The 15,652-nt window shown below is 57.3% G+C and overlaps 1 protein-coding gene across 1 annotated transcript in view; it reads right to left on the bottom strand.

Annotated features, from left to right (window-relative positions):
- Positions 1-15,652, bottom strand: part of COL27A1 (collagen type XXVII alpha 1 chain) — a 127,685-nt gene that overhangs the window by 27,986 nt on the left and 84,047 nt on the right. Inside the window, exons 28-36 of the mRNA XM_036329781.1 lie at positions 12,897-12,950; positions 7,135-7,188; positions 6,578-6,622; positions 6,451-6,495; positions 6,111-6,164; positions 5,141-5,194; positions 4,265-4,318; positions 2,865-2,918; positions 1,926-1,979 (exon numbers count right to left, since the gene is read on the bottom strand). Of these exons, the coding sequence (XP_036185674.1) occupies positions 1,926-1,979; positions 2,865-2,918; positions 4,265-4,318; positions 5,141-5,194; positions 6,111-6,164; positions 6,451-6,495; positions 6,578-6,622; positions 7,135-7,188; positions 12,897-12,950 (468 nt within the window). The remainder of the gene's footprint in view (positions 1-1,925; positions 1,980-2,864; positions 2,919-4,264; positions 4,319-5,140; positions 5,195-6,110; positions 6,165-6,450; positions 6,496-6,577; positions 6,623-7,134; positions 7,189-12,896; positions 12,951-15,652) is intronic.

Genomic DNA, 15,652 nt, shown 5'->3' with positions numbered 1-15,652 from the left:
GCTCTCTGTTCTCTGTGAAGTGTGTGCACCTCCCAAGGGTTGTTTTCACCGGGAAGGTGATTGTCAACAAACAAACGCCATAGAGAAAACGGCTTCTCTCCTGGGATACAGGCGGGGACCCGGGAAGACACTGCATGTGGGTGTGACTCCTCTGGCCCAGGGACTGGGGAGGACTGGCCCTGGAGGGGGTGACAGAGGAAGCAGCCCGGGCTGCGGAGCCACGGCAGGTGCTGGAAGGACTGTGTGAGGCACCAGACCTGGGACCCCCTCCCATCCCACCTCAGCCACGATTCCAAGGAGCGGAAGGTGGCTGCCCAGAACCCGGCAAGCCTCCGCGTCCTGCCTGTTTTCTCGCCTGTGCCCTGGGGATGCTAAGGGATCTGGCCCACAGGGCTGCTGGGGGGATTACATGTGTTCACTCAGTAAAGCTCCTAAGGCAGGTGGTGCAAGCACACGGTGGGTACACAAAGCATTTTAGCCAGAATGTTCTTCAACATCACTGACAGGGAACAGGGCGTGGAGGGGCTGTCGGATGCTCCGGTTTACATCCTCGGTGCAGCCGGGTTGGGAGAGGCAGACAGGGGGCGCTCTTGCTCTTGCAAGATAAATATAGGGCAGGTAGATGGAAGCCAGCAGGGGCCTGTCCGGGAGGCATCCCGGGAGAGGGGGAAGCTCTGGACCAGAGCAACTGCGGGGGCAGGGAATGGGGGTGGAGGTGTGTGTGTGTGGGGGGTAATTCAGGCCCAGAGAAGAGGGGTGCTCACATGGAGAATAAATGGATGACAGAGGGAAGCCCGGGATATGGCATGTGCGAGCCTGGGCTGGGGGTAGGGGTCTGGTCAGCACCGGGGAAAGCCCACTCTTGGGTCAGGGATGGAGGCCAGAGACAGGCCTGAGCGGGAGGTAGGGCTGGTACCGGAGAGCAGCACCAGCATCTCCTAAGGTTCTAGCACCTGCGGCTGACAGATGATGTGGCAGGTCTGCGTTAGGCCCTCAGGCTTTGAGGCTCATGAGCCCCGGGTTTGAATTTTGGATCCTCCACTCACAGCAATAGACACTGGACGAATGCACCTCTACCTCCCTCTGAGCCCCAGTCTCTTCCCCTTTAGGGTGGGCACACGGTGCAGAGAGCAAGCCGAGGCTTGGGTCTTGGCTGTGCTAGTCATCCGCTGTGTGTGCTTGGGTAAGTTGGCTAAGCCCTCTGAGTCTCTCTTCATCTCTGTTTATCTAAATACAGGACTTAGCCCATAGTGTTGATCAAGGTGATCCATGTAAAGGACTCAGCAGAGTACCTGGTACATGCGTGACTAGTCCTCCATAGGTGGTGCTTATAGGTCAGTGATGGCGAACCTTTTGAGCTCGGTGTGCCAGCATTTTGAAAAACCCTAACTTAACTCTGGGGCCGTGTCACATATAGAAAATTTTTGATATTTGCAACCATAGTAAAACAAAGACTTATATTTTTGACATTTATTTTATATATTTAAATGCCATTTAACAAAGAAAAATCAACCAAAAAAATGAGTTTGCGTGTCACCTCTGACATGCGTGTCATAGGTTCGCCATCACTGTTATAGGTCATGGGTGGTGATGACGTTTTCCCTGATCCTTTGGGATGTTTGGAAGATAATCGATATCAGAGCTGCTGGTGGTCAGGTACCACCCTTAGCCAAGAGAAGGGAAGTGGGGAGGAGTGGAGGGTGGGGATGGTCCTCAAACCCACCTGAGCAGGGTGGGGACAGTGGGCAGGGCTCACCCTCACCCACTCTCGATGGGAACAGCCTGAGGTCTGCTCTCGGGGCTTCAGGAGGACATGGTGTTTCTGGGAGAAAACTTAGGGACTGGATGGGAGGGCGGGGGGGGGACAGGGAGGGGCAGTTCCAGGACACCCCCTCCTCCCCAGACCCTGCACCGAGGACACTTACCTTCAGCCCGTCCGGCCCTGCAGGACCACTGTCACCTTCGAGGCCCGGCTCTCCCTGGAAAGCGTGGTGGGAAAAGACGAGGAGACATTACTGGGGAGGCGCCCCCTGTGCTTTCCCTTCCTCCTCCTCCTTGGAGCAGGACCCCCAACCCCCGATCTCCGGGCAGTGGGGCCTGGCGCACACACAGTGGGGGGCTGACTCTGTGACTGACAGGGGGGTTGAAGCGCCCACTCAGTTTCAAGAAAGGAGAGCAGATGCCCAAGCACAGCCTGCCATCTGCAGAGTAGGCTGGCGTGGAGGCTGCCGGAGGTCTCGAGTTAGAAACTGCTGGTCACAGAGCCATCCTGGTTGGTTGGCTAGACCGGGAGGCAGTGCGGCCTAGTGGCGGAGAAAGGCCTTGACGTCAGGCAGACCTCAATGGCCCCACTGGGCTTCCCAATCATTGACCACAAGCAAACTACTCAGCCCTCAAAGGAGTCTGTTTTCTCATGTGAAAATGACGAGCACCCACAAATGGTAATGGTTGGAGATGCTATTCCTGGAATTGGAGTGAGTCCTCACGGAACTCCTTGGTGGAATCCCATTTCTCAGATGAGGAAAGTGAGGCCAGCCCTCAGGCTTTCTTGCCAGCAAGTCTGGGAATGATACCCAGATCCGGATTAACCCAAAAGAAACCGATTTCTTGGTTGCAGGCCTTCTCAGAGCCTTGAAAATGCTACCGCTAATATGTAAGGGGGAACACCGAGCCTGCAGTGTGTCCCAAACGTGCTGACCACAGAATGCTTTTCTTAGAAGCCCACCTCTACACTGCGGAAACACTGCCCCACCAAGACAGACTGACGGAGGCTGTAGAGACTCATGATCTATTTCTGCAAGTGAGGAAACAGACTCAGGGAGGCTGAGCAAAGCCCTCCCTCACCCCAATTTGCTGCAACTTACCCGCTGCCCAATGAGGCCTTGCTCCCCAGGGGTGCCCAGAGGCCCAAGGTCACCCTAGGAGAAACCAAACACAACTCCATGTGGCTGGGTAGGGCCAGCCCCAGCCCTCACTAGCTCTGACTGGGGGTGGAGCTCCTTACTCCCAAGAACCAACACGAAACTGACAAACGCCAACCAGAGCCCCTGTGGCAGCAAGCCCTGGCCACCACCCCCATCATCACGGCTCACACTTCTGTAGCGTGTTCCAAGTGCAATGGGCCCTTTAACAAGGCTCGGGTCAAGGGCACAGTGGAAGATCTGCATGGGACTAGAGTCGCCTGGCATATGCAGGTCCCTAACCTCGGATCTGACCCTTGGACAACACAGGTTTCACCGGCACCGTCCATCGAAAAAGTCCTCCTGTAAACGAACATGCGCAGTTCCAACCTGCGTGGCTCAAGGGTCAGCTGTACATTTTTATTTCACACATTGAATTCGCATGACAGCTACCAGGATCGGCATCTCCTTTTTGTAAGGGAAGACGCGGAGGGGCCCGGGGTGACGTAACCAGCCCGCGTTCATGGCTAATAAGGAGCAGCTCAGGTGGTCTGGCTCCAGGGAGTAACAGCTCGGAGATGGCAACTCTGGCTGGCCACCGCGTTGACTCTCCCCGAGAGCCTTGAAGGGCAACCCAACAAGGAAGAGGCCCTAAATAAGCCAGAGTCAATGTCACCCCCTCCAAGGGACCCCAAAAGGGTCTCTCTCCTGCGGTGATTTACAAGCTCCCTGCCTGTCACTCTCTCCCTGCTGGTGTCTGGGGCACAGGAGGAAGCCAGCTCTGAGCCCTCAGCCCTACCCAAACGCCCCCACATCTATCTGTTTTATCGACGGGGTGGTTTTCTGCGTTGTTCGAGCTGAGACTGACAGTCCCAGGCCTGGTCCGACTCCCTCTGAATGGCTGGGAGATGCAAGCACAGATGGCGGTCCCACAGCCTCTGGAGGACTCCCCCAGGCCCTGCCTCCACAATGCCCTCAGGCCACCAGCATCGCATGCTTATCAGCTGGGGGCCTGCTGAAGGGCAGCGTCCTCTTCCAACAATGGAGCAGAAGGCAGCTCTCCCGGAGCCTAGGTACCCCGGGCGCTAATTCCCCAGCAGGTGATGAGGGGCATCAGAGCTGAAATGCAGATGCTATCGGGAGCCAGGAGGTAGGGCCGCCCCGCCCCACCGTGGGGGTGGGGGCAGGTGCCAGAGAAAACTTTGCAGGGCGGGGCTCTGGGTTGGCTGGGCCCTCTGCTGTGCCACGGCCAGGCCCCATCCCCAGCCAGATGCACGGAGAAGCCACTCTCCTGGGCACAAGGAAGGCCCGTTTCTCTTCGGTGGGGTTTCAACTAGTCATTTTGCTCTTTCATTCCTCCTCACCTTCATCCCGGCTTCCCCAGGAAGGCCCGGTTCTCCCACTGCCCCCGGCGGCCCCTGCAAGAAAATGCCATTGGTCCCTTCTAGAGGAAATGCCAGGCCCCCCTCTGGTTGTAAGGGAGGCGATGCTGAAGGAGGCTCAGAGAGGGCGAGGGCCGTGCCCAACGTCACACAGCGGGAGAGACAGAGGGGTCTGGGAGCTCGGAGCTGGGACTAGGGGAATGGAGGTGATTGGGCTCAGGCCGCTGAGCTGGGGCTGCCCAGAGGACGCCGAGCCCTCTCCCTCTCCAAGAGTGTGGTTTACCACATTAGGAGCCCCTTGGCAAGCACGAGGAGGAACATTTCATGATTCACATAAGGCCAGGGGAGGAAGCCAGCAACTGCTGTGCTAGGGCTGAGTGATTCCAGCCCTTCTCTCTGCAGCCGGCCAGGAGGACAAGGGCGGGAAGTGGCCCTGAGTTATCGCCACTGGCATGGCTGCAGCCCTCGCGTAAACCCTGGGGCTCAGTCTTCTCCTCTGGATAAGGCAGGGGTGTCTGAGGCTCCTTCTGAGCTCCTGCTGCGTGACCTTAAGAAGGCTGGTTCTGCAGTCAAACCTAAGCTGGGTCTCGGTCCAGCAGGGTGGGGGCGGGGCACTGCTGCTTTCCCTGGTGCCAAAAAGAGGCACTGCCACCCCCCACCCCCCGAGGGTCTTGGCGCCCTGCATCCCACCCACTGCCCCTGGGAGTCCAGCTCCGCACCCTATGCCATTTGAGGGCACCTACCCTCTGCCAGGGCCCTACCCTTCAGTCTCTGCAGCGACCCCTCAGGAGGTCGGCTGGGAGGGGCTGACACCTCCTTAGCAGCATCACGGGACAAAAAGGGTCCCTCAGCACTCACCTTGGGTCCCATCTCTCCTGGAGGGCCAAGTGGTCCTTGGGGTCCCTGAGGGCCCTAGAAGACAGATAGACAGACACACAGACAGTTGGGAGAAGTCAGCCTGGGCCTCTTTGGGATCGGAGGCTTGATAACGCAGTCTGGAGGAGTGGGTGAGGGCGAGCACCCACAAAACTTGCGACTCTTGCAGCCCCACCACGGACCACACTGAGGGTCCACCCCCTCCCATCCATCTGCACACCCCTGTTCACCCGTCTAAAGCCCAGGGGGCCCTCCCTGCTCAGAAACCTTCCTGCTCTGGGGCCTCGCTCACTCTGTTCCCTCTGTCTGGATGCCCTTCCACCTCAGATCCACTTCTGGAAACCCCCACCCAGGCCCTGGCCAATTCACTGTTCAAAAGGGCATCTGCTTGGCCCTCGGGATGTGGGGTTGCGGTGTGGCCTGGGGGCAGGAGCCACCTGTGCTCCCCCTGCCCCAGGGGGGACTCTTCCTCCTGAGCCCCTGGAGGCTCTGTCCTCTCCTCTCCATCCCGGCAGCACCGCTGCACAGCCTCCTCGCGGGGCCGATACTCGGCTGTCCCCACCGTGTCTTGGCTCTCCCCCTCCAGCCGCACTGGGCTCTGCAGTTCCCAGGCAGCTTGTTAGTTTAACCTCACGCCCCCCCGCCCCCCTCCTGCCCTTTTGCCCTTCTTTGGCTTTTCACTGTGCTAAGCACTCTACACACATTTTCTCCTGTCATCTTTACGACAGGATGGCAAAGGCATGAGGAGCCATGATTCCCATGTAACTAGCAAGAAAACGGAGGCTTAGACCCCACCCAGAGCCCCTGAGCTCCCCAGCCAGTGCTCTCTCCACCAACCGAGGCTGCCCCGTCAGCCCAGCACTGTCCCTCTCCGACTTCTCTCCAGCGGGACCCCCTGGGCCATGCCATCTGCCTGGGCAAAGATGCAGATTGGGGAGAGAAGGGCACTTACTGGTTCTCCTGGGAGGCCCTTGGTACCAGGTGGGCCCGAGGGGCCGGGGATGCCCTGCAGAGACAAGCAAAGGTGACTTTCATCCCTCGTGGCCTTCTCCACCCTGCCTGTCCCCTTGGCCTCAGTCAAGCCATCACAGCTTATGAGGGTCCTACCCCCGCTCTCTGCTGGGTGACAGATGGGGACACTGAGCCCCAGGGAGAGGCAGGCTGCAGGGTCTCCAGGGCAGGGAGTGGCCACCTAGAACCTTTGGAGCTTGTGCAGCAGGATGGGAACTTGGCTAAAGGGGCTGCCATCCTCCCACACAGCCCATGAAGTTTCAAGAACTGGTGATACTTACAGGAAAGCCTCGTGCGCCCAGGTGCCCTCGCTCACCAGCTGCACCCTGGAAGCACATTTGGGTTCATTAGAGGCACGTGTCACAAAGCAGGGAGCGGGGAGGGGTTGGCAGCCGCAGCCTGACGTACCTGCTGCCCAGGCTGGCCCAGTCTGCCCTGCGGTCCTGGGGGGCCCTGCGGGAAGCAAAGCACTCGGAGGTGGAGAGGGCACTGGGAGGCCCTTCCCAGAGGAGGAACCCGCATTCCCTCCCCTGGGATCCACACCCCTCCCAGGGTGCAGGTGGGGACACGAAGGGGATTGGCTTGCCGTGGGTGCTTCTGAAGGGAACAGAAGCATCCTGGGCTCTCAGGGGCCCTGGAGGGGCTTGGGGTCCTAGGGAAGGGGCCAGAGGCCACGCGTGCCTCCTCCTCCCTCACACACTCTGCACTCTCTCTCATTCACATGCTTTCTCTCTCACTCACTCTCAGCCTCAAAGCTCCTTCTCCCTTTCCCTGACCCGTGCCAGCGCTGGGGAGACGGGGGTTGGGGAAGAGGCCGGGTAGCTCTCAGGAACGACCCCACAGCCGCTCAGGGACCCCTGGCTGTCCCCAAGGGGTCTGGTGCTGAGGAGGGTGTGAGCTCAGGTTCCTGGATTCCTGACCCATCTGGGGAGGTGAGAGGAAGGGAAGGCCACGGGGGTCCGTACCTTCACACCCCGGGACCCCTGCTCCCCAGCTGGTCCATCTGGTCCTCGGGGGCCCTGGAATAGGGAAAAGGGACTAGCACAGTGGACAGCAGGGGTCTCCCTCGGGCTGGGAACCAGGAGGGTGGGGCTGCCTAGAGCCCTGGGCTTTTCACTGCTGGGACCTTAGGTGCCCTCCTCCTCCCATTTCCCGCTCACTCCCACCCTGAGGTGGGTGACCCCTGGGCAGTGTGCCTGCAGAGAGGGCTCTGCGGAGGGCTCACCTGGGTGAACTCAGCTAGAGGCCTTGCCATTCCAGAATGGGCTTGGTGGTACATTTAAACCTTTAAGGAGACCTTGGGCCGTCAGCCAGCCAACCCATTTCACAGACGTGGAGACTGAGGGCCAGAGCCAAGAAACACATGGCCAAGTCTCCACAGACAGGTCTTCAGACTCTGCTGTCTCATGCTTTTCCCAGAGTGCACTTGGGCATAAACAGGTATATGAACCACAGTCCTTGGGGAAACGGACCGAGAAGGACCTGGCAGCTCCCTCCCCAGCCGAAGTACAAGCTACTCTGGCCTAGCTCACAGGAGGAAGGGCATGAGCAGGACAGGGGCAGGCGGCTGTTCCCTGGAGTTCTGGGCTCAGGTCTGAGCCTTGAGACAAAATTCTTGGTTTTATGAGAGCTGGCAAAATTCCCCCTTGCACCCGCTGCACAGATGGAAACACTGAGGCCAAGGGAAGTGATTTGTCTAAAGTCCCTTAGCACATTAGCAACTGATATCCCTTCAGGATGCCACCCACTGCCCGTATTCCCCCTCCGTGGGCTGGGACACAGATGGGAGGGGGTCCCCTGGAAAAGGCCCCATGGAGAAACTGTGGTGTCGGTTCTGCAGGGGTCAGAAGCCGTGTTGAGGAGACACAGAGGACCCTATGAAGAAGGCTGGTCCAACCAGCCTGGGAGCTTGGGGACCGGCCACAAAACAGGGCTGGGCAAGTGTCTGGGTGGAGGGAGGGTGAGGGATGAGAAAACTGAAGAAGAAATTACTTAAAAATGGAACAGGGAAATTTTCAATTACTAACTGAGCTGGAAAAAGTGACGCTTCCTCTTATCAGCTGCCCGGGGTTCCGGATGCTTCAGCTCCACACCACAGCCTTAGATAGTGTCTCACGGGCCAAATGAGCTGGAATGGGAGGTCATGGGGTGGTGGGGGGTTGCAGCTGGGTGGTTTGGCTGGGAGCCTTTGTTCCCAGCGTCTCCAAGCTTAGAGCCCAGTGGGGTCCAGTGCTACACACCGTGGTGCTCAGGAAATGCTGTCTTAGAGACAAAAGGCTGCTCCTCGCTCAGCCTCGGTTATCTCAGCTCAGAAACGGGGATGAGAAATCTTTGCAGTAAGGCAGGAGTAATGCCACAGGCAGCTCAGCAGCCGGCCTGTATAGTAAATGCTCAATAAAACCTGGTCTGTCAGAGGAGGCTGCAGGCTCCCCAGGGTCAGGGCACAGAGGCATGGCTCAGTGAATCTGCATACAGCCCCTTCTTCAGAATAGGAAGCTTATATCCTGCTGTGCAGAACCGGCTGAGAGTTTTCACAGGTTCAAGACAACGCTTGGTGACAGGGTGTGAGGTGCCAGTTCTGGTTTTGCTGCCAGCTTGCTGTGCAACCCCAGGAAAGCCCCTTCCCCTCTCTGGGCCTCAGCGTCAGGTGGACACAGCCAGACCATGTGATAACCTGACTCGTGGAGAAGGCTCTAGTGGAGATGGGGTGGGCATCCTGGGTCATGGAAGCCAGGACAGAGGCTGGGCAGAAGGGTGGGCGTCTGGACCTTTCTGAGAGATACTTTCTGGCCGCCGGCCTCCGTCTCTCGTTGAGGCATAAACCTCCCTGGAAAGGGAGAGCTCTGGGCGTGGGGCAGGGGCCCAGAAGTGCCGAGGGCTGGGCCGGAATCACACAGCAGCCTGCTTATCCTAGGAATGGAAGCCTTTCTGGGAGAAAGGTTATGTGATCTGTAATCATAGTAACAACATGAGCAGCTGCAGCCATAATAGTGAGAGCTGTTGTCTTCCTTTTACGAGTAAGGAAACAGCCTTGGTCACACAGCTGGGAAGCGGGAGAGCTAGAAGTTGAACCCAAGCCAGCCAGTTGCCCACCTTCCCCCCCCCCCCCCCCCACTATCTGTCACTGTGTATCAGTGTGAGAGTGAGCCCCCATCACAGCAGGTGTGCAAGTCAGGGCCTCGAAGAGCCTGCCGGGAAGGCTCTGCACTGGGGCAGGGTGTTAGAGAAGACACCGTCCAAAACCCCAGTTCCCCAGGGGACTCTGCTATCTCCTGGGAGCACCAGAGAGCTCCAGAGCTAGGCTGGCTCGGGAGAAAGAGGACCAAGCTTCCTGTCTGGAGGGAGAAGGAGGCAACGGGCCCCAGCCTCCCTTTCTCCCCCGCTCCACTGTGCAGGGCAAGGAGCCAGGGCCACCTCACACCCACACCCTTGCTCTGGCCACTCTGCAGCTTGTCCTGCGTCCTACAGGTCCCCCACTCCTGACCCTCCTTCCCCAAATGAGCATGACTGACCCACCCCACTGGAGGCAGGCCCGGGTTTCTATCGAAGCCACATGTCCGTTCTCTGGGAGCCACTTCCCAGGAAGATGTTTGAAGTCACAGCTGGGGCTGGGTGGGGAGGAGCCCCTGCCTGGGTTAGAAAACCTGGCCAATCGCAGCTCTTGTGAAAAAGGGATGGATGATAGAGGGGGAGTGAATAAGTGCCAAGCACATGCTACACACTACTGCCTGCCAGGAGCTGACCCGTGTGAGGCACTGATGAAGGGATGTAATCCCCACGGTTGGTTCTGCTGCTGACCCATTTCACAGAGGGAAAAGTGGAGGCTCACAGAGGGGAAGTCAGGATTCAGGTCTGCTGACCTCTAAGCCCCACTCACAAGAGCAGAGCCCAGTGTCAGCACCTGAGTCTCAGGAGCCTCCCAACTCCCTCAAGGTGGATGTGTGGAGGGCGAGTGGAGTCTGCCATTGTCTTCTCCTAGCACCCTGCCCCAGCACACAGCTTCCTGGCAGGCTCCTGTAGGCCAGACCTGCACACCCCTGTGATGGGGAGCTCACTCCCACACTGATCAACAATAGTGACTGGTAGTGGAGAATAACAGTGGGCAACCAGCTGACTTGAGTTCAAATTCTGGCTCCTTGCAACTTCCTCCTAACATCACCCACCACGCCTTAGAGAGGTTAAGACACGGGATTGAGGTCCCAGAGCTGATAAATGGAAAGACTGAGATTTGCCCCTATACCAACCTTCTGACCCCAGAGCCTCTGCTCTTTCAACTGGGGCCCGTGGACCTGAACTCCATCAGTAATTCTACCAAGAACAGAGGGTCTGGGGCTCATCCTGCCTCTGGCCTCAATCCCTTAGCGGTCATGTTTCCCAGGGCAGGAGGGTGGAGGACTGGGGTGGACAGCAGGGCCCATCTGCACGTGGGCAGGGAAACGGCAGGACCTTGCAAACCTCCAAGTCCATTCTCCACGGCGCATATGGGGAAACTGAGGCCCCGGGAGCAGCAAGGCCTTGCTAAGGTCACAGAGCCAACCGGGAGCCGTAGGGGCCGGGGATGGGGGCTGCTCAGAACTGAGCTTTTAGCAGCACAGTGGGTGCCTCTCTAGGTCCCCCACCCCCTCAGCTACCCCATCTGTGCAGTGGGCAACAGTGGCCTGTTAGGCAGGGAACACAGGGGGCAGATCCCACAGGGTTCTTTATAAACTATTTTTTATAAAAATGCTCCTCAGAAGAGAGGCTTCAGGCCCCTATGAAAAGATGAGACTTCAGATTAGAAATAGACAATAGGCCAGGATTTGCTATTTCACTGTTAAAAAGTGCCTCATATTTGCTCTTAGGTATTATATTTTATTTTATTTTTTAATATGTTTTATTGATTTCTTACAGAGAGGATGGGAGAGGGATAGAGAGTTGGAAACATCGATGAGAGAGAAACATCGATTTAGGTGCCTCCTGCACAACTCCTACTGGGGATGTGCCCACAACCAAGGTACATTCCCTTGACCGGAATCGAACCTGGGACTTTCAGTCTGCAGGCCGACGCTCTATCCACTGAGCCAAACTGGTTAGGGCAACTCTTAGGTATTATAAAATAAATGAGTCATCCTTTTATGTCACACATAAGACAGGTGCTGCTTTGCCTACATTAGAATGATATAAACCTTTAGATGTACATTTAAATGGTTTGACTTTGAATCTTGTCAGATCCCACAGGTTTCGCATTCCTGCCAAACCCAGCGGGGGAAGGGACTGGAGTTCCTGAAGCTCCCCTCCAAGCCAGAGACTTTGATGTGGCTGGGAGCCTGGGCTTCCTCAAACTGGAGATGAATTCTTCCAGCCACTGCTGGGAGGGGTGCTGGCGAGGGCGGGTGGAGGGGGGTGGGGGCGGGGAGCTCAGTGAGCTGAGGGGGCCTGAGCCTTCATCTCGAGGGAGTGGGCAGGGCCTGGGCCAATGTAGCTCAGCCTCCAGCTCCTGTGGCCTCCAGGAGGCAAGGTACACAGGTCAGGTGGCTGTCCATGGGCCTCAGTCCACTTGCATAGACCCAGGGCATGCTGCTGGGAGGGGCCCTGCCGGCCTGAGGAATGCCTCTCAATCTCCCCTTTCCTAGGCTGACTGCTCAGGCCATCTGGTTCAGGGGAAAATTTAAAACCGTTTGGAATTCAGCCAAGGGAAGCATAATCGTCACCGATCCCCGGTATGGTGCTTGGCTAGCAGGCCTGCACTACCTGCGCCATCTCGTTTCCTTTTTACAGGCTGCACGGCCTGGCACCTGGACGCCAGTGGGTGCCGGAAACCCCTCCATCAGCCCTCCCTGCATGACTGAAAGTCAGGTTGCATTCAGTGTGCAAAAGAGCCAGATCCACTGGGTTCAAATCCCAGCTCTGCCACTTTCTAGCTCTGCACCCTGAGGCAAGTGACTTAACCTCTCTGTGCTTTAGTTTCCTGGTCTGTAAAATGGAATTAAGAGTAACACCTACTTGATAGGGTAGCACTGAGATTAAATGAGTTGATGTATGTGATAAGATGGTGCCTGGCACATAGTAAGTACTAGAGATTACCTCTTGCTACCATGATCAGACCAGCCCTTGCTTAAAACTCTCTATGGCTCCCCACTACCCTTGGAGCAGAGCCCATAAGCCTAGCTCTGGTGTTTGAGGCCCCGCTTGGTGTGGAACCTGCTAATTCTTGGTCCCATCCTTTTCCCCTGTCCCTCTGTTGGGGATCCCTAAACATGCCACCCTTCTCTTGCCTGCGGGCTTTCCCTCGGCCTGGAATCTGGCACCAGCTCAAGCACCGCCCTCTCCCTGAAGTTTCCCTGGTACCCTGTCCAGGTGAGGTGCCTCCTCCAGGCTCCCAAGCTGCCCCATGCTTTCACCAACTACACGCCAATGACCCTAAACTGGCTGTTTGACCAACTTGATTGAATCAAAAGGCAAGCAGGTGTCATGCCTGTCCTGGTCTCAGCGGCCGGCACAGGGTTCATTTGTGCGAACAAATGAACGCACAAAGCATTGGGACCACAGAGCCCATCTGTGCCCACTGGATGGCAAGGCCTGGTGCTCAGAAATGGGTTGGAAAATGGGCGGGGTCCCACAGTGAGCCTGGAACCCTGCCTGGTGCTGGGAAAGTCAAGGACCTCAGCACGGGGCGGGGGCAAAGTATAGGAGGTGGTCTCCCCAGCAGGGGACCAGTGCCAGCTCCCGGGGGCTGGGCCTCACTTACCCGGCGTCCCTTCGCTCCCCTCATGCCTGGTGGGCCTCGAGATCCTGGAGGACCCTGTGGGGAGAAGAGTTTGGAGAAGCCCTTTGTCAGGGAGTGAGTCGGCACTGAGGGCGAGCAGCAAGGGGCACAGCTTGGCCTCGGGAGCGGCCCCCTGCCCAGCTCAGCAGCCTTCACGTTAAAGGCTGTGGCCCCGGGGGAAAACCTATCCCACTGGGAGAAGCAGAGGAGAAGCTGCAACCCTGAGCAGGACTCCGCCTGGTTCCTGGGCCTCAACCCTTCCTCTCCTTTGCGGGGAGGCCTCCCTGCACGAGCCATTTCCTTCTTTCTCTCAAAATCAGCAAGCAGAGGCTACATGACACTTCTGAGAAAAGGCTCTCCTTAAATTCCCATTTCCTCTTTTTTTGTTGTTAATCCTCACCCAAGGATCTTTTCTCCATTGCTTTTCAGAGAGTGTGGAAAGGAGGGAGAGAGACACATCGATGGGTTGCCTCCCCTACGGGCCCCGATAGGGGGCAGGGAGCAAACCTGCAACCGAGGTATGTGCCCTTGACCAGGAATCAAACCCTGACCCTTTGATGCGTGGGCTGATGTTCTAACCATTGAGCACACCAGCCAGGGCCTATTTCCTCTGTCTCCCCCTATCAGCAAGGAGAATGTGGCAACCCAAGTTCTGTCCCGCACTCTGACACCAACTATCACCGGAGAGCTCCCTGAAAGCCTGGAAACAGCCCTGTGTGTGTGTGGGGGGGGGGGGGGGGGGAACCAGACCACAGCCCCGAGTGAGGGAGGTGAGGGAGGGGAATGGAGGCTTGCACAGGGAAGGGGGGGGCTGGGTAGATAAGGGGGTGGTGGAGAGGTGCAAAGAGAAGGGCATAGGCTGGCCTGAGGAGGATGCCAATTATCTTGGTTTAATGTTGGAATGACAAGAAGAGGCGCACGGGAGAGACAGGGCGAGGGACAGAAAGCAGGGCTGGCTTTGTTCCTAGCACTGGCCCCGCACAGGCCTATGGCAGGGACTTAGAAATCTGTTGAAGGAATGATGAATACGCAAACAACTGAAGAGAACAGAAGGTCGGGAGGGAAAGAAAGGAGGCAAAGAGAGGGAGCAGGCGGTCTCGCTGCCTAATTTCTCTTCCCGGGTTCCGGCCCCAGCTATACCCATCAGGCAGCAACTGCTCCCAGTGGCCGGCCAGGACCCCTCCAGAGCTACTTGCAAATCCCAGCTCTGCCACTTACTTATTCTGTCGCTTTGACAAGTGACTTAAACTCTTTGGCCTCAGTTTCATAAACTAAACATTGGGGGTAAGGGGATAGAGCAGCTCAGCGGCCAGTCGCAGACTGGGCGTGCTCCTTCCACAAGGAAGAGGGGGCGGCCTCAGCCCCCTCCGAATACCAGAGATCCCAGCTCCATCTGTGGCCTCAGCAGAAACTCCCACAGCTCCCATCTCTCTCTCCCTATGGCCTCGAGGGGTGCGCACCCTCCGGCTGCTGCTGGGTCCCAACCCGACCCCTGGTCAGCAGAGCAAGCAGGGCGTGAAGCCAGCTTGGCCCAACAGAGAGGCAGGTCTGACTCGCGGATGGTGGAGACCAGGAGGACTGGTGAGAAGGGACCACTTTATGGAGGGAGCTCAGACCGCAGAAGGCACGCGAAGCGTCCCTGGGAAATCCCAGGAGCCAAGTCCTGACTTAGCGGCAGTAGAGCCAAGTGCTTCCATGGGCCAGCTGCTCCACCAGAGACCGAGGTTCAAATCCCGCTCTGCCACTTACTCATTCTGTCAGTTTGGCAAGTGGCTTAAACGCTTTGGCCTCAGTTTCATCAACTAAAATTTTAGATAAGAAGAGCCTCGGCCTCCTAGAGCTGCTGAGAAGGCACGGTGACCTGGCTGGTCCCCAGGAAAGGGTAGCGGCTACCAGCTCTCTTAAAGGAGAAGGCCAGAAACTGAAGCTCTCAGGACCTGACTGTCCCCCTCCCCCACCCCCCACCCCCCGCCATGGGGAGGATAATCTTGACGGACCTCAAGGACTGCAGAAAAACATGGGTGTTAAAGTGTTTGGAAAAGTGGGGAAATGCCAATCAGATGCAAACAATATTGCCAGAAATGTCCCTGTACTAGTAATAGTCTTATTAATACTTGTGGTAATTAGTGTAGTTAACAAGTAGTAATTATTATTACTAAGACCATTCATAAGCACTTAGTATATGCAGGTAGGTTGCTGAGCAATTACGTCATGAACGAAATCATTTGCCTCACAGCAATCTCGTAATGAAGGTAGTGTTATGCTGGCTTATAGATGCGGAAGCTGAGGCTCAGGGAAGCTGTGGGTGTTGCCAACAAGCACACAGCTAGTAGGTGGGGGCCCAGGATTTGACTCACACGTGTCTGATTCTACAGTCGGCTTTCTGACCTGACCTCGGTGCTCTCCGGCTTCCCCAGCGGCACTAGGGGCAGCCGGCTGGCGGAAGGAGGCCCACGAGATCCAAGGGGCAGCACCAGGCTGCAGCAGTGAAGGGTCACTGGCAACCCTGGGATCTGATTTCACTCAGTCTGGGCCAACCCAGTGAACAGATGGAAGCACTGAGAAAATGGGGCGGGAGGACGTCAGTTAGGCTACGGGGGTAAGGCATTCTCAGGAGGTCAGCACCTTCCTCCTATGTGCTGCCCTGGATGTCCCCACTGCCGGCCCACCTCCCATTGGCCTTCCATTTTGTCCCAGCAACTCCTTTCCAGGCTTTCTTCTTCCCACTGGACAGATGG

The sequence above is a fragment of the Myotis myotis genome, unplaced genomic scaffold, assembly GCF_014108235.1.
Source record: "Myotis myotis isolate mMyoMyo1 unplaced genomic scaffold, mMyoMyo1.p scaffold_m19_p_12, whole genome shotgun sequence".
NCBI classification, from domain to species: domain Eukaryota; kingdom Metazoa; phylum Chordata; class Mammalia; order Chiroptera; family Vespertilionidae; genus Myotis; species Myotis myotis.
The sequence above is the reverse complement of the archived record's forward strand: the minus strand, read 5'-3'. Positions and strand labels throughout refer to the sequence as shown.